Source organism: Labrus mixtus, chromosome 18 (assembly GCF_963584025.1).
Source record: "Labrus mixtus chromosome 18, fLabMix1.1, whole genome shotgun sequence".
Taxonomy (NCBI): Eukaryota; Metazoa; Chordata; class Actinopteri; order Labriformes; family Labridae; genus Labrus; species Labrus mixtus.
This window is the reverse complement of record NC_083629.1, coordinates 22,941,417-22,964,364: the sequence shown is the minus strand read 5'-3', so window position 1 is coordinate 22,964,364 and position 22,948 is coordinate 22,941,417. Positions and strand designations below refer to the sequence as shown.

The following is a 22,948-nucleotide window of genomic DNA, read 5'->3' as shown; positions in this document are numbered from 1 at the left end:
GACATACAACATGAACACATATCTATACAGAGAGGACTTCAACCAGACCTGCAGCATGCACACATATCTATACAGAGAGGACATCAACCAGACCTACAACATGCACACATATCTATACAGAGAGGACTTTAACCAGACCTACAACATGCACACATATCTATACAGAGAGGACTTTAACCAGACCTACAACATGAACACATATCTATACAGAGAGGACTTTAACCAGACCTACAGCATGAACACATATCTATACAGAGAGGACTTTAACCAGACCTACAGCATGCACACATATCTATACAGAGAGGACTTTAACCAGACCTACAGCATGCACACATATCTATACAGAGAGGACTTTAACCAGACCTACAGCATGCACACATATCTATACAGAGAGGACTTTAACCAGACCTACAGCATGCACACATATCTATACAGAGAGGACTTTAACCAGACCTACAGCATGAACACATATCTATACAGAGAGGACTTTAACCAGACATCAACATGTACACATATCTATACAGAGAGGACTTTAACCAGATCTACAACATGCACACATATCTATACAGAGAGGACTTTAACCAGACATCAACATGAACACATATCTATACAGAGAGGACTTCAACCAGACCTACAACATGAACACATATCTATACAGAGAGGACTTTAACCAGACCTACAGCATGCACACATATCTATACAGAGAGGACTTTAACCAGACCTACAGCATGAACACATATCTATACAGAGAGGACTTCAACCAGACCTACAACATGAACACATATCTATACAGAGAGGACTTTAACCAGACCTACAGCATGCACACATATCTATACAGAGAGGACTTTAACCAGACCTACAGCATGCACACATATCTATACAGAGAGGACTTCAACCAGACCTACAACATGAACACATATCTATACAGAGAGGACTTTAACCAGACCTACAACATGAACACATATCTATACAGAGAGGACTTTAACCAGATCTACAACATGCACACATATCTATACAGAGAGGACTTTAACCAGACCTACAGCATGAACACATATCTATACAGAGAGGACTTTAACCAGATCTACAACATGCACACATATCTATACAGAGAGGACTTTAACCAGACATCAACATGAACACATATCTATACAGAGAGGACTTCAACCAGACCTACAACATGAACACATATCTATACAGAGAGGACTTTAACCAGACCTACAGCATGCACACATATCTATACAGAGAGGACTTTAACCAGACCTACAGCATGCACACATATCTATACAGAGAGGACTTTAACCAGACCTACAGCATGAACACATATCTATACAGAGAGGACTTTAACCAGATCTACAACATGCACACATATCTATACAGAGAGGACTTCAACCAGACCTACAACATGCACACATATCTATACAGAGAGGACTTCAACCAGACCTACAACATGCACACATATCTATACAGAGAGGACTTTAACCAGACATCAACATGAACACATATCTATACAGAGATGACTTCAACCAGACATCAACATGAACACATATCTATACAGAGATGACTTTAACCAGACATCAACATGAACACATATCTATACAGAGATGACTTTAACCAGACCTACAACATGAACACATATCTATACAGAGAGGACTTTAACCAGACCTACAACATGCACACATATCTATACAGAGATGACTTTAACCAGACATCAACATGAACACATATCTATACAGAGAGGACTTCAACCAGACCTACAACATGTACACATATCTATACAGAGAGGACTTCAACCAGACATCAACATGAACACATATCTATACAGAGAGGACTTCAACCAGACATCAACATGAACACATATCTATACAGAGAGGACTTCAACCAGACCTACAGCATGAACACATATCTATACAGAGAGGACTTCAACCAGATCTACAACATGCACACATATCTATACAGAGAGGACTTTAACCAGACATCAACATGAACACATATCTATACAGAGATGACTTCAACCAGACATCAACATGAACACATATCTATACAGAGATGACTTTAACCAGACATCAACATGAACACATATCTATACAGAGATGACTTTAACCAGACCTACAACATGAACACATATCTATACAGAGAGGACTTTAACCAGACCTACAACATGCACACATATCTATACAGAGATGACTTTAACCAGACATCAACATGAACACATATCTATACAGAGAGGACTTCAACCAGACCTACAACATGTACACATATCTATACAGAGAGGACTTTAACCAGACCTACAACATGAACACATATCTATACAGAGAGGACTTTAACCAGACCTACAACATGAACACATATCTATACAGAGAGGACTTTAACCAGACCTACAACATGAACACATATCTATACAGAGAGGACTTTAACCAGACATCAACATGAACACATATCTATACAGAGAGGACTTTAACCAGACCTACAACATGAACACATATCTATACAGAGAGGACTTTAACCAGACATCAACATGAACACATATCTATACAGAGAGGACTTTAACCAGACCTACAACATGTACACATATCTATACAGAGAGGACTTTAACCAGACATCAACATGAACACATATCTATACAGAGAGGACTTCAACCAGACCTACAACATGAACACATATCTATACAGAGAGGACTTTAACCAGACCTACAACATGTACACATATCTATACAGAGAGGACTTTAACCAGACATCAACATGAACACATATCTATACAGAGAGGACTTCAACCAGACCTACAACATGAACACATATCTATACAGAGAGGACTTTAACCAGACCTACAGCATGAACACATATCTATACAGAGAGGACTTTAACCAGACCTACAACATGTACACATATCTATACAGAGAGGACTTTAACCAGACCTACAGCATGAACACATATCTATACAGAGAGGACTTTAACCAGACATACAACATGCACACATATCTATACAGAGAGGACTTTAACCAGATCTACAACATGCACACATATCTATACAGAGAGGACTTCAACCAGACCTACAACATGTACACATATCTATACAGAGAGGACTTAAAAGTAGGTTTTGTGTCCCAAACAACGTAGCCTACTATACAAAAGATGAAGTGTATTACTTAACACTGGTTATTCTCTTAACATGAATAAACTTAACCTAGTAAAAGTACAGTGGAAATAACTGATGTTAACTCGAGCTAGGAAACACTGACGTTACTATCATCCATCAATAACGAGCTTAACTACCACAGATAAATAATTGATCCGTGCAGCACTTTACCTCTGTGTCTTTTTCACATTTTTCCTCCTCTTCTTCTTTTTCGTCCCTGGGCTCCCTTTGTTGTTGTTGTTTTTTACATTATGGATGTTTATAGACTTCATGTTAACCGGTGTGTTCAGTGTCACTCACTTCTAATAAGTCGCCTGCCCTCCTCGTCCACAACGAGCAGGTAACGAGCAGCGGCGTTGTGATGCGCCGCGTCAAGCAGGAGGCAAGAAAATAGAGCCTTTTTAAATATGTGAAGTAGCCTAGTTGTATTTTCATGGCTTCTTTTGTATCATTACCAAATAAAAGCATGAAAATTATATTAGATAAATAATATTTAGTGATATTAGATAGATTTTTCCTTCTATTTCTTCTTCTTATCTTCAACTTTTCTGCAGCACTCATTTGCGCCCCTAGCATTTGCCTATACTGCCTATGCCACGGGCCGGCCCTGTGTCTGACAGCTGTAGTTACTTAAAGGTGTAGGTGGAAGCTAAAGCAGCTCAATCTTCACTTCTGGGCCTCCACACATGTGTGATGGTGACTCTGGCTGAATCTCGATGTCCTCCCTAAACCCTGAGCCCTGACTGACTTTATTGACCTCACCTGGAAAGTGATTGAGTGCATGAGGCTGTGACGGCTCCAACGGTTAAATACAAATGGAACAGCACTTCTCTGTAACCATGACAACATGATTTCATGTGGCAAAAGCTTATTTTACGTTTTTCACTTTACTCACAGCTCTTATAAAAAGTTCCACTCAATATAAGCCGATATATAAATGTATTTGTTGTGGGATAAATATAGGTTTATCTTATCTTATAAATATAACGGGGCTTATATGCTCTCTGTCTCTCTTGTTTACGTTTATCGACTTGCAAATGAGTTCTGAATTAGCTGTATTTTCCAAATAGGCTAACCTTTTTTAGTAGACAGCGCATGGTTTCACCTTCCTGTTTTTTTTACCGTCTCTACCTTTTTTAGTAGATTTTATGGCGTTTGTTTACCTTTCAATTATTGTGGGCTTCCCCGCGAAATCATATGTTTCACGTCGCAATGCTATGAACTATGGGTAATTCCCTCACGATAAGTCTGCAGATATGCCCACTTACGGAAAGGGTGCATAAAGGGCTCGTAAAGTCAGCGAGAGATCCCTCAAACACTTGACGATTTGACAGTGGGACAGCACTGAGCCCTCACAGGATTACCGGGAACGCCGTGCACCAAAGTCAGTGAGCGTGTGTGAGGGCGGACGTCGAGATTGGGCCGCTGTCTGCAGAGACCCTGTCTCTGGGTGGGGGGGTGTGTGTGTGTTTCCTCCAGCCAATGACAGGGCGCAGGTGACTTTGGGAGTGGATAGAATTCAGTGATTGGACGCCATTCAAACTAGCTGAAGGTGTGGAGGCTGACATGGCGGCAAAGAAGAGAAAGTATAATGATAGTGAGGCTAAACGTGGATTAAACAATTATATATCTGATTACTCATTAAAGACTTTTTTAAGCATATAAAAACATTCACAGTTTGAGTCTCTCATCTGTGAAGATTTGTGGAATTTATTGAAGAGAAATCGGGTAAGAGAGTGGAGAACATTTTTGTTAGTTCAGACAATCTTGACTTTTAATCACTGATTAAACATCAACACGTTGATATTTGTGTTTGTGAGATATTTTGTGTTATTTAATGTTGCCACACGTAAGGCTGTTCTGTCTGCTTTTGTTGTTCCACATCTGCGTTTAACATTTACATCAAGACTTTCTCTGACCAAGTTTTACTTCCTGTCTTGAAGTTCCCCAGCTGTCCACTAGAGGGTGCTGTCAGATCACACCACAGTACATATAGCTACTTCTTCTGCTGGTGTGAAGTCATTAGATGATGCACACACAGTTATGGTTTATTTATTGAGAATTGATTGATTCTCACTTTCAGTTAGGGATAAAAGTTTTTTTCTTGGACATGCACGTCCATGAATTCGGAGCTGGAGATTATGAAGCAGTGTAATATATAGATATATAATATATAATATAATATACCATAATTTGCTGTGTAAGACTCTAAGATGGCAAAGAATGAATCTCTCACACCACAAGGTGACATTTATTGTCCTAAAAACCATAATATCGTTTTACTTTGATGTAAGACGGAGATAAACGGGGAAAAAAGTCAAATTGAAAACTTATTTTAGTGCACAGTAATTATTATAATTGTTATATTGACTGTCTGGTCTTTGTCCTCAGGTGGAGGTCCAAACCCGTCTTTCGGTGACGGGCACTTCACAGGTGTGGGCAGAGAGTCCAGAGCTCAGACACTGCAGAGAGGTGAGTGACCAGCAGAGGGCGCCACACACCAGCTTTTGAGTTTACAGAATCCTCTGGTGATGTTTGTTCTTCCATACGGGGCAAAAGTTTGAGTCTGGATCGTACACATGTCATGAATTACCTTTTTAAATCAGAATGTAATCCTTTAAAAAAACTTCACAGAGCTGACTGAAACATAGAAAACATCTGACACTGTGTTCATCACAGGCACTGTTAACCTGTAGATCAAACATTTGAATCAGTCTTTGTGTGTACGCTTTCTCTCCTGAAAGCAGCCGTGTATCAACATATTTTTTTAACCTTTTCTGACACAACATCCAAGACATTAAATACTTTTAGAAATGATAGGCTTTTAGTAGTTTACCTTGAATCTTTTTATCATGTTTGCTGAAAGAAGAGCACGTTTCATATTCAGGTTGAATCAACTTTGTGTTGTTGATGATAGAGACATGATCGCTCATCACATTATATGACCGTGTGGATTATGTTTAAACTTTACTGGCTTTCAACCTCTTTTCTATCCATCTCTGAGTTAGGTATATTGTATGACAGTTCCTTGCAGGGGTTGATGATGTCCCCGGTCTCTGGGACGTGATGGCTTGCAGAAGCTGCAAAGCCTGAGGTTCTTGTTGCACAAATCGTCTTTTGACTTCTAGAGGCTATTTTAGCTTTTATTTCCAGGCTTCACTTTCAAGTGTGCTTCAAAATAATGCTTCAAACTGCTGAATTAGCATGCTGACGGATAAATGCAGATGATGTTTAGGATGCACATACTTAATGCAATCCTATCAATGTTTTGTATTTGTGTTAGAAAAAAACGATAGCTTAAATGCTCAGAAGGTCATGTAGAGGAGGATTGTGTTATTTATTCTGTAGAGAATAAATCAAACTGAAACTATTAAAGCAGGGAGGATGTGTCTGCTCTGGTCCAAGAGAGTTGTTTCTTTTTGCTTGTATTGTCTCTGTGATAAGCCAGTATCCACCGATAACATCAGCCCTGTTTATAAATCTGTCAGGCTTAATATTGACCTCTTCATCATCCTTCATGGGCCCTCGAAGGGAACCTGCAGGACCTCCTAGAGTGTCCCCAGAGCTCATGCTGACGCAGGAGTTTCAGCTCAGTAACTCTTGTTTAGAACCACGTCAACAACTTGCAGAAAGAGACAAAAAAAAGCTCAGCTGAGGGTTGTCGGGCTGCCGGGCTGCCGGGCTGCCGGGCAGGGAGCCAGAGCTCGTACTCCAAGCCGAGCAGCTGGTTACCGACCGTCTGCTCCACTGATGATGTTTCAGCGATGGAGCCGCAGAGTCACAGAGCTGTCAGACTGCAGCAGACGCTGAGTAATGGGAGCGTGTGTGTTAGACAGTGTGGATAGGGGATTAGTTTAGTCACAATGTGTGTTTGAGTGTGTGTGTGAGAGGAGATAGCAGGATGAGGATTGGGGAATTCTTCCGTTATTTTCTGCCCGTTTGCTTTAGGGAAAGATGTGCATTTGCTGACGTGTCTGGATGGAAAGAGGCTTTATTTTTGCGATGCCGTTTATCAGTATGGTTGTGTTTAAATAGGGATCCTATCACTATCACACAGGGCTGGGCGGTAAATCTGTATCAATACCGGCACCAGTTTTATGTCCTGCCCTGACATGAGTTTTTTGCCATAGTGTCATTACTGGTTTAAATACAGCGATTGGTTTTAGTGCACACACGAGGCAACACTGTTTGCTCAACTACAGTGGTGATTAAACAAAATGAGCTTTAAAGTCTTTATATGTGATTTTTCACACTTAAATATAGAAATCAAGTATCTCCTCTGAAAATAACTCTGTGAGTCATGACTGTCTACAATGGGTGTAACACCCGAGTCCCACTGTCTGTGATGTTTTCAGAGTTTTCAGAGTCCTATCTTCACTTTGTTTACATCGCCCGGACAGCCGGCTGACTCCTCCCCTCGTGTATAAAAGTTGTTTAATTGAGGGACTAGAGAAAAGAAGAATAACATACTGTACTCACTGCTTAACTGTGTTTCTAGATCACGCTCATTTCAGGTAAATTTACATGCAGTGTGAAGATACGAGCAGAATAAAGATCGCTAGCATTAGCATGCTAACACAACAATGCAGCGCAAGTTGTTTTGGTTTCATGCTGGTGCTTAAGGGCGACATCTGCTGGATCACAAAATCACATATAAAGCCTTTAAGTAGAAATTTGCGATGGACAACGACAAAGAAAGAGTTCCCTGGTCTGACACTCAGACCAGAGCTAGTGGTTAAAATACTTTTGTCTTGTGTGATGTCTGTGGTGACATTTGCGGCTTTTGAAGTCATGTGAGTCTGCAGGCGTCTGAGAGAGACGAACGCTTCTTCCACTTCTATATTTTCGTCCTAAAGAAAATTCCCCCAAGCAGCCACATGCTCCTCCTCTGTCTCACCACCGACTGATTCATATCTGGGTGCCCAAACTCCCAATGCCTTCTCCTGCATTTGTGAATTAGTGTTGGGCAATAGTGTATCACGACTCCCTCGTGTGTCGGTCCACAGTGTGCTGCCTTGTAGGCTTGATGACTGGAATTTAAATGTAGCTTTGAAAGTGGTTCCAGGCGAGATTCATGTGTGATAACATGCAACGTCTGAGCAGTCTGAATCACAAACTGGAGCTGCAGTAAAAACTGAGTGATTACCATAAGTCTGGGTGTAGAGTTGCATGGTAAAGGAGTGGGTTGATACCAAACTGTGAATCTATTTATTCTAATTTGAACATGACTCAAATAATTCTGTAATGCTAGAAGAGTTTCAAACACACATTTACCATCACTTCTGCAGTTCGACTGAAACTTCGACCCCTTTTTGCTCATGGTTCTGTCGAGGTGGCACATTACTGTTTGCCTCCGTCTCATACAAACTGGGGAGTCCCTCAGAGGAACTGTGAAGTCCCCCCCCCCCCCCCCCCCTCCCAGAACTACTACCCTTCGGCCTTGCATTAAAATTGTCACTGTAGCATCAGACTTTTGATCCTTCATTCTCCACTTTCGCGTTGTTGACGTTGCATGTTTGAACAAGAAACTCAGGAAGATTTCAGGCGTAGTCGGCCTGAAAATGTCTTTAAAAAAAAAATGTAAGGAGTGCACCAGGGCTGGGAAATATATCGAGTTTTTAAGATATATCGATATATTTTCAAACAAGATATAGGTTAAGACAATATCGTTAATATGGATATAGTTTATGTTGCATTAAAATAACATTACAGAGGTGCCAGGTCACCTTTTTCTCATCTCACTGATGATGACTGACTGTCTGTCCCTCTTAACCCTTCTCCTCCTCTCTCTCTCTTTTATTGTATTTAAGGAACATTTTTATTTTATAATATTACTTTTTAAATTCACAAACAGGTAGTTTATTTTTCCATGTGTTTTCACTCTTAATAAAATACATATCGATATATATCGAGTATCGCCATTCAGCTCAAGATATGAGTTTTGGTCGATATCGCCCAGCCCTAGAGTGCATGTATGAAAACGGCTTTGGAAACACAATCGTTCCTATGTCTTGAAGCGTAAACACAAGAAAAAGGAGTGGGGTCCTCTGCTCTTATAACTGCGGAGAGTTTGTCAAGTCCAAAAATGACTTTTAATTTAAGCAGAAGCTAATCCAAAAAATAGGTCTAAGGACAGAGGAAGTCGTATGTAGAACACATTTTAAAGCCTCATGAGGACAATTTCTGTGATATTTGATGGTATGAATGAAATCAGTGTGGTTAAACAAGAGGACTGTGTTTTTGTATGTAAATGCTTGAATAATGGCTCCCTAGACAGCTGAATAAAATACTTTGGAAATGCCACTCCGCCTCGGGGTGTCCCAGTTTTTGTTCATGTAAATGTTATGAAGTGTTTTTTCTTTACCTATTTAAAGGCTCTTATTAGGGAATCCGCTGCTTTTTTGGAAGTTTTAGCTGAAGAGTCAAGCAAAGGGCAGGAGACTGAAGTTTTAATTTTTTTTTTTTTTTAGATCAGGGGAGAAGAGGCCTAATTACAGCTGCAGCGTGGAGTGTCTGCCCTACTTACATCTGTGACAAACACTTGGGGAGAATTAGGCTTGCAATTAACAGTTTTATCTTCACTTGTGGCTTGATGAAGCCGAGGCGACTGATAAGAACTTTTTCATCTTGATGTTTTATATTCTGAAGTCGACATCATGAGTCATGTTTTGGATTGGTTCCTTTGCATCTGGATCTTTTGATTTCTTCGATTTTTTTCTGTTTTTTTTCTGGATATTGTCTCGGCAAACTTTTAAAGTTAGATCTTCTGTTGTTTAAGTTTCGTTAAAGGCTTTATATGTGATTTTTTTTGATCCAGCAGATGTCGCCCTTGAGCACCAGCATGAAACCAAAACAACTCGCGCTGCATTGTTGTGTTAGCATGCTAATGCTAGCGATCTTTATTCTGCTCGTATCTTCACACTGCATGTAAATTTACCTGAAATGAGCGTGATCTAGAAACACAGTTAAGCAGTGAGTACAGTATGTTATTCTTCTTTTCTCTAGTCCCTCAATTAAACAACTTTTATACGTGAGGGGAGGAGTCAGCCGGCCGTCCTGGCGATGTAAACAAAGTGAAGATAGGACTCTGAAAACTCTGAAAACATCACAGACAGTGGGACTCGGGTGTTACACCCATTGTAGACAGTCATGACTCACAGAGTTATTTTCAGAGGATATACTTGATTTATATTTAAGTGTGAACAATCACATAAAGACTTTAAGGGAACAATGAACTAATTAACTAAAACGTACACCATTTACTTCCCAAAGTCACACACTGATGGTAGAGCCTGTCAAAGTGTCCATCATTTTCAACCAATCACATTCTTACACACTCACACACCGCTAACGCTGCAGTGGGAGCAACTTGGGGTTCAGTGTCTTCCCCAAGGACGCTGTGGCTTCAGGTTGAGGGACTACAGACTCTTACCACTGAGCCACAGCCGCCTCTGAGGTTTTGATTTTAAAGAGACAACTTTCCACAGGTAGACAGAAAAAAGTTGGAAGTACAGGTCGTACACAGGCGAGAGTTTTGCTGGCGCGTGAGCAGGGAGCCACCACTGAGGGGAGTGAAACATTCTTCATTTACTGACTATATCCAGTTTATCAGGATACACAGCTGGTTGAAAGTCGGCCAATTTAACAGTTCAAGAATCTACAAATGTGTGACAACCTGGCAACTTTCATCTGTGTGGGAAAGTTGAATTGAAAGACCATTATAAATTCTTCTGCTCTTACAGTTCTGCATATTTCAACCACTTTCTTCAGTTGGTTGAATTTCAGTGGCTGTGTGGAGAAAAAACTCAGCTTCTTCTGGAATAATTAAAGACAGATCCAGACGTTGTTTATATCAAAGTGTGTGTGTGTGTGTGTGTGTGTGTGTGTGTGTGTGTGTCTGTGTGTGTGTGTGTGTGTGTGTGTGTGTGTGTGTGTGTGTGTGTGTGTGTGTGTGTGTGTGTGTGTGTGTGTGTGTGTGTGTGTGTGTGTGTGTCTGTGTGTGTGTGTGTGTGTGTGTGTGTCTGTGTGTCTGTGTGTGTGTGTGTGTGTGTGTGTGTGTGTGTCATGCTGATGTTATAAAGTGTGCTGGTTACAGATCTGAAAGTATGTTGAACTGAACAACACGAGCTCAGACCCTGTCACATTCCCAGACACACACTTGTTTGTATGGAGAGACGTTGAGCTCATCCGAGGACACACACACACACACACACACACACACACACACACACACACACACACACACACACCTACCTGCAGCTCATTGGCAGTAATCTGTCTTGTCTAGAGAGATCGCTTGCTGTTACACCTGTGTGTGTGTGTGTGTGTGTGTGTGTGTGTGTGTGTGTGTGTGTGTGTGTGTGTGTGTGTGTGTGTGTGTGTGTGTGTGTGTGTGTGTGTGTGTGTGTGTGTGTGTGTGTGTGTGTCTGTGTGTCTGTGTGTGTGTGTGTGTGTGTGTGTGTGTGTAAAAAGGCTGGGCAGACGTGCTTGTTGCGTGTTATGCCATGGTCATACGGGTTTGTGCGTGCACATTTCCACACGTGTGTGTAATTGAACCCTCATGCTTGTCTCCAGGCGTGGATGTCCTGACGTGTTTGTATGCAGACGGTAATGTTTACGTGCTTATGTAACGATGTGCGGTCATGCATGTGTGTATTTAAAATCCTGATCACTAAACAACGTCGGTGTCTCAATAGCTGCTACATCAGATTTAGTGATCATGGTGCCATAACCCCATATTCTGACTCGGCATAGAAAGTGCAGCTGTACTCAAGGCCCTTCATAACCTCACCTTTCATACAACAACTATGATGATAGAGTAAAGTTAAACATAATAAACTGTTGGTGTCTGTTCAGGGCAGATACTGATGCAGATTCTGATACCAATGTTTTTTTTTAATCACTTTTTTTGTAAATCTTCTAGTTTGCTTTTCAAATGAGCGATGAGATTTAATGTGTTTAAATTGTTGTTAGCGGTCCCTGCTCTTGAAATGTCCCTGGAACATGTCGCTAATCTTTCCTCGAGACGATGTTATGCTGCCACACTGCAGACATTTCCTTTCACGTTTGACCACAAAAACATATCTTCTCCCGCCCAATAAAAACAGACATCGGCTACTGACATCGGTGCATGCCACTTAAAGGCAGGGTTGGTAATTTTCTCCAGATCCACTTCTTAAAGAGCCCATATTCTGCCCTTTTTGGGGTTCGTATATTTAATCTATGTACCTACTTTTGTACTTCCACAATAGCTAAAGTTATAAAAAAGTGTCTGTTTTCATGTACTGCTCCTCCTTGCTCCCTCTACGCTCTGAGTCTGTCAGCTACACTCTGTTGAGCCCCCACTGTTAGACCCCACGTGGGCCAAGTCTGCTCTGATTGGTCTGCCGATCAGCTCTGTCGTTATTGGTCAGTTGCTCAGCACGCTTCTCGGAAATGTCCCGCCTATTTTACCATATTGGGAATGCAGCCACTGGCTCCGTCCGAGGGGAGCATAAACATTAGCACGTTAGCACTACTGTGCTACCGCAGGCTACGGCATATCGTGGGTGTGCTACAGAAGTTAACGGGCGTGCAACATGAGCTGCAGGGCTTACCACAACGAGCCAATGGGCTTAGATCAGTGATCTCACACTGACAATGACGTCGGACTGACAAATTTCTATCGAGGGGGGCTAGAACCGAGCGTTACATGCAGCTAATGCTACAGCTAACAGGAGGACGTAGGAGAAGCCGCGTTTCTGCGGACTTTGAATTTTTGCACATAGATGTGACTAAACATGCACAGGACATTTGGAAAACACACTAAAGAGCATATAAAACCAGAAAAAGAAGAATATGGGACCTTTAATGTTTTGGTTGAACTTGTCTTCAGGTCCTGACAGACGTTAATAACTCAGGTTCTCTGAAAAAGGAACAAAGAAAATCCATCATCTGTATCAGTTGTAAGCCTGTAAAAACTTCCGCCAATGTCTGCCACGAGGTACCAATCTGATGAACCAATCAGACGCCTCCCTGTCTCCCTGCTCGTTCTCTACCTCTTGCATGAACGAGCTCACACTCAAAGCGCGTCACCAGTTAGTTTACTCACCGCTGAATGAGACGACGTAGTTTCTACACAATTCAAGCGATGAGCTGATGTTCGCTTCTGGAGCAACGGCGCTCGTGCGTGTAAGTGAGGGGCCGTGGCTTTAGAGGGAGCACAGAGGGGAGGGGGTGGGTGCAGACGGAGCACTGAGGGAATGCTACTTCCAAAATCATGCTAGTTTTTTGAAAATTACCAACCCTGCCTTTAAGTTTCTAATTGGGCCGATGTCTGTCAACAGGAACGATTTGGCTGATTCACTGATGCGTCTCTAGCTTGTTGGAAATAAAAAAAATAAAAAAAAGTTTTCTTAAATCTTGTAAATACGATGTGTAGGTCAGGGTGTCTCTGCAGCACTACAGTACTTCATTATAATGCCCGTCTGTACATAGTTTTGCACTTGTCCACAATGTGAATTTAACCATCTTTTCCGCCCTTGTTGCAGCGTTTCTGTGAGCTAACATCATTTGGTATTTCTGTGTCTCTTTAGCAAAACAGAACATCAACACCCTGGGTCACCAGCTGCAGATGAACAAGCACTGTCTGGACATGGCCTTCAACTTCTACAAGATGGCGCTCATGAAACACCTGACCTGCGGGCGAAAGTCCATGCACGTCGTTGCCGCCTGTCTGTACATGGTCTGCCGTACCGAGGGAACACCACGTATCCTTACATTACACTCTTTTCCTTTTGTTTCATAACTTCAGAATCTAAATGATTTGAATGTGTTTAGTCTGATAAAATCATTTTTCCTATTATCTCAATCACCAACTTGGTCGGGCTCCATTAGTCTTGTTTAACGTTGTAAAACGGTCTAAATTTCACCTCTGAGAGGACACCTGATCAAAGAGAAACTTTCACCAGTGAGCAGCGGTGCAGCAGAGACACTTGTTGTTAAACTGCACGTCTAACAGCTCAGCAAAAGTTCGGCATTAGCTGACAAAGCTGCACATTAAACGTGTCACCCTTCATCCTGAACTGATTGAGGATGACACATCAAAGTCTGCAGGTTGCGTTTGATGCGAGCCAGCGGAGGCCGGGCCGCCCGTCACCGTCTTTCTTAACGTTTCGTAATCTGCTAACGGCGGCTTATTGAAGTCGAGAGGCATATGTCGTGGTCGGGATAATGGGACTTTTAGATTCATAAGCAGGGTGGCTCTTCGGTGTTTGTGCCGTCTACTCCTGACTCACATCGCCTCAGTGGATGAACGTGTTATGTAACGGCAGCACAGGACGCCCGGGATAGGTTAACCAAATGAAAGAGGGCTGAGGAGGGTGTAATACCTCTTCCTGCTGCATTGTTTACCAGGCTTGTGTGTGTGTGTGTGTGTTAGTGCAGGCCTGTCTGTTTGTGCATGTTGGGAGGAGTGAGGCCGGGGTAAAAATAGCTCTGCTCACTTCCTCTTCCACAGCTGGGTGAGTCTGTAATGTTGTCGCAGGGGAGAATACGGACAAAGAGGAGGGAGAACAGAACAGAGTGGAAAGGAAACACCCGTCGAAGGCTGCAGTTCTGCTTAAGGAGGCGCTGCGAAAAGGAAATTGACTTTTTCTTTTCTACTTGTAAGCATTTTTTCCTGCAGCTTCTCCGTCCTTCAATCCCACCTTTTTGTTGATTCTTCTCAACCTTTCTCCCTGCTTTTCACTTTTATTTGCCCTCTTCTCCAGTCTTTAAGAGAGGCGAATTGTCCCAGAAATGATACAAAATCCTTGAACACATCTCTTAAAGGCATTAAAAAAACAACAGTACAAATATGTTGATTTATGATCCAGCTGTTGAAGTCTCAGTGAAGAATCTTCACAAATTCTTCATACTTCATTGATTAATACAATTTGTTCTGTTGAATAGAAATTATCTTTTTATTCTCTGTAAACCTGCAACATCTCAGCCGAGTAGCTTTCATTTAAAGGCTTTATATGTGATTTTGTGATCCAGCAGATGTCGCCCTTGAGCACCAGCATGAAACCAAAACAACTCGCGCTGCATTGTTGTGTTAGCATGCTAATGCTAGCGATCTTTATTATGCTCGTATCTTCACACTGCATGTAAATTTACCTGAAATGAGCGTGATCTAGAAACACAGTTAAGCAGTGAGTACAGTATGTTATTCTTCTTTTCTCTAGTCCCTCAATTAAACAACTTCTATACGTGAGGGGAGGAGTCAGCCGGCCGTCCTGGCGATGTAAACAAACTGAAGATAGGACTCTGAAAACATCACAGACAGTGGGACTCGGGTGTTACACCCATTGTAGACAGTCATGACTCAGAGTTATTTTCAGAGGATATACTTGATTTCTGCTACATTTAAGTGTGAACAATCACATAAAGACTTTAAAGTGTGATCTAACTAAAACACCATGTGGTGTAATTTATACAGTAAAATGTAAGAAACAAGAACAACTCAAACTTGTTTTTTTTTTTTGGCCTTTATTCTAGATGGAACAGTGAAGAGAGAGAGAGGGAGAAGAGATTGAGGATGACACGCAGTAAATGTTGACAGTTTGGTAGATTTCTTTAGATATTTAAAGTTTTTTCCTCCCATCAATCCTTCCTGTTGCATAAAAAGAAGCTGTATGTTTTTCCTCACTTCACCCCCCAGATGTGTTGGAGGATCTGTTGTTGTTTATTTCGCTCATTTAGAGAGAGAGAGAGAGGGGGGGGGGGGGGGGGGGGGGGTGGTGTGGGGTGGTGGGGGTCTTTAATCTCCAGACGGCGTGCGCTGGGATTATCTTTTCCATTTCATCCGCGCTCGGCTAATTCCATTGTGAGGCCTTTTAAAGAGGAGCCACAAAGCTAACTAATCCAGCCTGGAGACAGGTGCAACCATCACCACGGCGACCAGCGTGTCCAGGCAGGGGCAGCCACTGGGAGGGAGGGAAATGTCCAGAGACGGACGTGTGTGTGTGTGTGTGTGTGTGTGTGTGTGTGTGTGTGTGTGTGTGTGTCTGAGGGAGGCAGCAGGTCCTTCAGTATATTAAGAAGAGTCGTCTTGTCAGAGGTGACGGTTTCTGAGTCTCAATAGTTTTACTGACACAGCTGCCTGAGCTCCACGTGATTCACTTTTTTGTCTGTTTTTTTGGCAACAAAATAAAGTTATAAAGCCTTCCCACAAAAAAAAAAAACTTTTAAGAGATTTCTTTGTGTTTTAATGGAGAAAACACTTCAGAAATGTTTAAAAAATCATGTGGATAACATGAATGGAACTGGATTTAGACATCGATAACCCCATGCAGATTATTTTTAAAAATTCCCCCTCAGCATTGACCAACCAATAAACCAAAAATAAAGGGTTTGACTTCGTTTTCTGTCCGACTCTGATGCTTCATTGTCCATTTTTTTTTCGAAATGTTTTCAACGTGTGTGTTGTGCAGACTGCGGCTTTACTCGACTCGTCATGATCGCTGGTTCAGAAATTGGTCTGAATATCTCAAACTCAACAAATGTGACGTTTTGTTTTTACCAACTTATTTTCAAACCAACTTCGTTTTGAGATGAAGAGAAATGATCACGCGTTTATTTAAGTGACTAGTACAGTGCCAGTTCTTGCGAGGTTTTACCCCGTGTGGTAGTTTGTTGACAGAGTGATCAAAGTGATACGTTTGTGTTTATTGTGTTTGCTATTTCAAACTTCAGTTTACTTCCCTTTACCAGTTTTCCTCAGACATGCTGCTGGATCTCAGTGATCTCCTGCAGGTACGTTACAAGACTACACTCACCAACGTTAACTCTAACAACTGTTGTTTTTATTTGTAAATCGGAGAGGTAGTTTAAAGTTAGCACAATTTCTCAGAGTACGAGGTAATGTCTTCAAACATCTTCTTTTCTGGAAGAGACAGGACAGTGGATCGAGTCAGAAATCAGAGAGAGAGAGAGAGAGTGGGGAATGACATGCGGGAAAGGAGCCACAGGTCGGATTCGAACCTTGGCTGCCCGCTCAGAGGGCTACAGCCATCGCACATGAGGCGCATGCACTAACCACTTGACTACTGCTGCCTCAAACGTCTCGTCTCTAAAACACAAGTAAACGCAAAGTATTAAAATAAATAGTCTAAGACAACAAAAAGCAAATATTTGTCAAACTTTTGAAGCCAAAATCAAAACATGCTGTATAAGTTTGTAAAGAGTTATTAATCCTTATCAACACACTCAGGGTTTTAAATAATTCGAGTCTATCTTGTTTATTCTTCAAACAAATCTGTAAAAAATAAAGTTTGAAAAGCACTTAGAGGAGAAAAGGTTAAAATAACTTTGCTGGACTTTAAGGACAGCCTTTCTAATACTCTTTAATTTGATGCCCACGGGGTAAGAGCAGCCACTTAAATACACACTCCCACCACTCGCCACAAGTCCCATAATGCACCTCTGCCTAACCACTCAGCCCTGCAGTCCTCTTGCATTCAGACTTTCACCCGTGTAATTAAACCTGAGTCGTGTGTGCGCATGTATAAATTTAGAAAGCCCTCCATTTGTCTGCATATTTAATGGCAGCCGCCTCATCGTGAGTCAGGGGTGTGGCGCTGCAGGACGAGGTGGTGGGACATTTCTCAGAGTCACAGCTGGTGGGGGGCTTTTATTTTTATGCACCCAGCTGTCCTGGAGCCCGGCCCCTCCCCACCCCCCCGTCGTCCCCACCCAGGCATGAGGAGACTGGGAGTGGATCTGGAGTGGATTTTGGGGTGGGAGGGGTTGTTAAGGTTCAGCATTTAGGACGCCGCTGCTGCTGCACCACTCACTCGTTATAATGACCCACTCCCAGGCCACTTGTTCTGCTCGGCATTGTTTGGATGAATGGGGGGCTTTGGCAGTCTGTGCTACATAGTTACTCAAGTAGAAGAAGCATATTGGTCGGGGGCTGGATCAATACTGGCCGCAAATATCAGCTGTTCTGAGCTTCTGATGTGACGAGGCGCTCCCATTCAATCGCACCCTCGTGATGTGACGCATATCTCTGCACACGTGCAGAGTTTTAGACCAGCAGGTGCTTTGGAAAGTGAACATGCAGAGAGTTCTTCACACTGTCCACAAATTCACAGACTCTGTTTCAGTCCCCCGTGTCGGAGAGACTGTAAACATCCCTTTTTTTAATTATTTCCCAACTCTTCCGGTCTTCTGTTGCCTCTGCAGCGACTATTTTGAAACAGGTTTTCAGCATCAAATTGAGGAACTGAACATAGTGCTTTTGGTGAAGTTTACAGACACAGACTTTGCCAGGCTGTAATGTTGCTAACGTGAAGCTACTGGTGTCACATGCAGACACCTGCATGAGAGAGAACGGAGAAACCAGGATGCACCGCTTGAAACAAAGCCATCATCCACAATGAAATATCAACGCTTCACGACTTCAACTCAGATTTACAATTAAAATTCAGAGAATCAAATATCGATACCTGTTTCATTACCATAGCAACAATAAAAGTCCTGGGAACCTAATACTGGGTGCTTGGTAGTTTTTAAAAAGAAGATTCCGACTTCTTAAAGGAAGAATGTGCAACTTTCTGATCCAGCAGATGGCGCTCTTGAGCACCAGCATTAAACCAAAACAAACAGCTGTTAGGGGACACCTTCGATATTCTGAAGCCTCCGCTCTCCCTCAGTTACACACCTCCAACCCCTCTGCACTCGCGCAAAGGAGTTATCGATTAGAACACACCATAGTTAAGCACCATTAAGCGCAAACTGCGGACAAAATTGTCCTTTTGCTCGAGCTGCATTTGCCTGTGGCCTGCATTGTTGTGTTAGCAGGCTCATGTTAGCTCGTAGCTTCATATTGCACAGAATGACCGAGATCTAAAACCAAATAATCAGTGAGTATGTCATTCTTCTTTTCTCTAGTCCTTGACTTAAACAGCTTTATTCGCAGGCCGTCCCGTCCATGTAAACACAGCTCCAACAACAACACAGCCAGCAGGACTCGAGCTTCTCACTCGTTGTAGAAAGCGATGACTCAGAGACACATTTAGAGAGGACATACTTGAAACTCTAGAAATAGAATCGAATGAAATTCTTCAGCCAATCACAGTCACCTGTATATTTAACAGGAACCAGGTTCAGTAGAGGAGAGCTGAGTATCTACACATCGGCTCACAATTCCCAAATGTTGATTTAATAAATCAGATAACCGAGCATGCGTCTGTTAAATATCAGCATCAAATATTCTGGGGTCCTGCACCGTCTCCGTCTCTTTGCAGCGGGAGACTTGCAGACTTGTTGACAGCAGCTGTTTGTGTTCGAACCCTCAGTCATACGAGTCCCATCAGGAATCCTTTTAATTGAAAGTGTTCTCCTTGAACCGTCTGTCACCGTCTCCTCCACCTGTTGAGACCGAGCTGTGAGGTATCGGGTGACCGCTCAGTGTTTTTGATGGTAGAAAGTTTGGAGTCGACCTTCGACCCGGAAAGTTTCACTTAGCGCTGCAGCGGAGAGGGGGGGGGGGGGGGGATTAAAGTCTCCTCAGGTTCCCCCGTTTCACCCGCAAACACACCTCCTCTGCAAACAGTTCAAAGTGAGGATTAGACTTAAGATCAGTCTTCAGTCACACTAAGTCCTGATATCATGTTAGGGGGAGGAAAAGATTTCAGAGGGTCTCAAATTCACCTTTTTGTGTGCAATTACAACAGCTCTGCAGTGAGGTGTAAAACTTTATATCCTTATTACATAAAATCATATATGAAACATAAAGCCTTGGAGGACTATTCCCTCAGTACATGAGGCGCAACCGAACCGCCAGGGACATCTGAGCCCAAAAAGATTGCTCTCTGTTATTTTAATGATTGAAGGGCACTGAAAATAACTCGTGGGAATTGAAATTGAAAGCCTTTATTGGACAGGATACGAGATTAGGAGCACCACTCTTGGTTGGTGTGTAAAAGTTAAAAGGATGCAATCGCATACAGGATTAAAAATTATGCACGGACAAACATGAAGGACTAAAAACTGCTGCAATAATCGTGCTATCATCGAGTACCAGAATTTAATCTATTTCCTAAGAAAGGTGCGTAGGACCATTTTGATAAATGCATCAAAAAATGGCAAGAAAACTCCTGCAAACTGCCTGAACTCCACCAATACATACGCAACTCTCTGGACTAAAATAGTCTATTAGACCGCTTCAGTTGCTAAACGCTCCGCTGTTTCCCAGCTAGTCGTTAACCGTGTCTGTCTGCTGTTTAGTGTGTAGCATGGATTGCACAGTCCCTCTTTTGGGGCCTTTTTGCTTCCATTAATGCTGCCTGCTGTTACTGGAGGGAAGGTTAATGAGAGCGCTTAGAATGAAACCCAACTGTGCAAACAATTAACAAACAACCTCCACTTCTCCAAAAGTCAACAAGACATAAATTTATCTTAAAGCATGGCGCTCAGTTGTATCTGCTCGAAACATTTACTATCAAACAGTCCAATGAAAGTGGTTCATACTGCTACTGGAGTACACATAAGACAGGACACTTTAAACCCTTAATGATAATAATAATAATAATAATATATTGGTCTTATATAGCGCTTTTCTAGAAACTCAAAGAAGCTTTGACAAGGAAAAAACAACCAAAAAACGACTAGGACAGTACAACGAAGAAGTAATGTAAGGTTGTAGAAAATGTTGAAGAGATGAGTTTTTAGAGATTTCTTGAAGGAAGTGTTGTGAGGGGGAGTCTTGAATGTTTTTTGGGAGTGAGTTCCAGAGGGTGAGAGCAGCAAAGGAGAAGACCCTGTCCCCCCCCCCCCCCCAGGACCGATAGTTTGTTTACATCTGTACATTTGGTTCAGTATCACCTTTTTGAAATGTTGGCTTGTGTCAGGACGAGGATCAGGTCTGTGCCAACATGTAGCCAATAACAGGACGCATTTCTTGTGGATGTGTCATTTACAGCCTTGTGATTTAAAAATAAAAAGTGGCACTTGTATCATCTGAAAACCGAAAACTGGTGAGCTGCAAGATGCTACATCGCTCCATAAAGTGGAGGGATGAGAGTTATGTTTGGGTCTACCATGAGTGATAGGTAAATATTGATTGGTGCAGTTAAAACATGCCGTATAGATCATGGTTTTGTTCCCGCATTACGACCAACAATCATGACTTATCAGCTTCCTGTAAACGTTCTTGCTCAATCCACTTTCTCCTCTGCCCCCATTTTTTTACTGTTGTGTACAAATTCCTTGCTGGAATCCACTTCCAAGAATAGCAGAGGGAGCATCTGCGTCCCCGTCCGACTCCAGAGGGGGCTGAGAGCGAGAGTCCGTCTGTCTGCTCCCAAAACTCCCCCTGACTTACCCCCTCAGCCCCCTCAGACCCCTCAGACCCCTCAGACCCCTCAGACCCCTCAGACCCCTCAGCCCTCGCAGGTCCGGAGAAATTTGTCTGGAGGAATGACAGAGATCTGACCCGAGTTCACGACCCCGTCCCGCAGCTTTCACTGCCGTCTGCTGCAGCTTTCAGACGTGACCCCACTAAAAACTAGATTCTGGGCTGTAGTGCAGATAATTCACAGAGAAAGTGATAGATGTGCGGTCCAGAGGCTTTGTTATTCAGCATCAGATCCTTTCAGATAGTGTAGGGAGGCGGCGGGGGGGAGGTGGGTCAGCGGGGTCCCAGAATTTACTGCTGAGCCTTCTGGAGGTGCTGTGTGTTAAAAACAATGAAACATCTGTGACGGGAGGGGCCACTGTGATAACCCTGCTGACACGCTCGCCCTCTTCCACCGTCCGCCCGTCCTGCTTTCCCTCCAACACCCGACAGAGAAGACGAGTTTATCTACACAAGAGACCACCTCATTAGAAGCTTGTTTACCCAATTGATCAATCTGAAGCTTGATCGTGTTGTATGAATGAGGTAATGCAGGTAAAACCCTTTTTTTTTTTTTAAATATAGAGGAAAATAAGCATGCAACAAAAACATCTCTGACGTCTGAAACAAATCAGTGGATAAAAGTGAATCAGCCAGAAAATGCCCCAGAAGGTATCAGAAAGTCTAAATTTGAACTTTTAAGCATCTTAAATTTGATCACTTGCTTTCTGGAGGCAGAGATGATGAATAATCGTTTTTCACACCCTAAAAGTACAGAAGCTATCCAAGGACATACATCCACACCTTCTGTGTTACTCTTGTTTTCCTGAGAGAGAACGAGGCATTTCTGCATGTTTTCTCAAGATCTCGTCACATCTTCACTCATGTTTTTAACACTGAAGCTGCAGAGAGAGAGAGAGAGAGTAACCTTGCAATTTCAAAATGAGTTGCCGTTGCCAGCGTATTTGTGAAATTTAGGCCGTAAGTCAAGAGTTTGCCTGCAAAGTTTTCTGATCAAAAAACGAGAAATTGGCCCGATGTTGCTGTGGCGTTAAAACAGGTCACATCATTTGATTTGCGCCAGTGTCATATATCAAAGTTTAGAGTTCTGTAAACCATAAGATTGCTTCTAAGGCAGAGTCATTTATCCAGATGTTGACCCGTTTTTTTTTTGGTTGTTTCTGTTGCCCCGTGTCCACTTTGCGTTTTTCCGGGCAGAAAAGCGCTTGGCTGTGCGCTCAGGTGCGTTTTCATGAAGCTTTTGTGGACCCAGGATGAAGTTTTAGTTCAAGCTGAACCTCAGACACGGGAGTTGTCGTAGCAAATCTCTTAAATGCCAGTAAAACAGTTTTAACTCCCATGAGGGCACATGATGATTCGACCTATAAAATAGATTTTGGGGTATAAAAATGTGAACAACACAAGCAGCCATTCAGGAACTTTACAGAAATAGAA

At 42.4% G+C, this 22,948-nt stretch overlaps 1 protein-coding gene across 1 annotated transcript in view; it reads left to right on the top strand.

Annotated features, from left to right (window-relative positions):
• The window catches only part of LOC132992748 (transcription factor IIIB 90 kDa subunit-like), a 119,713-nt gene that overhangs the window by 2,595 nt on the left and 94,170 nt on the right, over positions 1-22,948 (top strand). Inside the window, exons 3-5 of the mRNA XM_061062233.1 lie at positions 5,524-5,604; positions 13,707-13,880; positions 16,877-16,908. Coding sequence (XP_060918216.1) covers positions 5,524-5,604; positions 13,707-13,880; positions 16,877-16,908 — 287 coding nt within the window. The remainder of the gene's footprint in view (positions 1-5,523; positions 5,605-13,706; positions 13,881-16,876; positions 16,909-22,948) is intronic.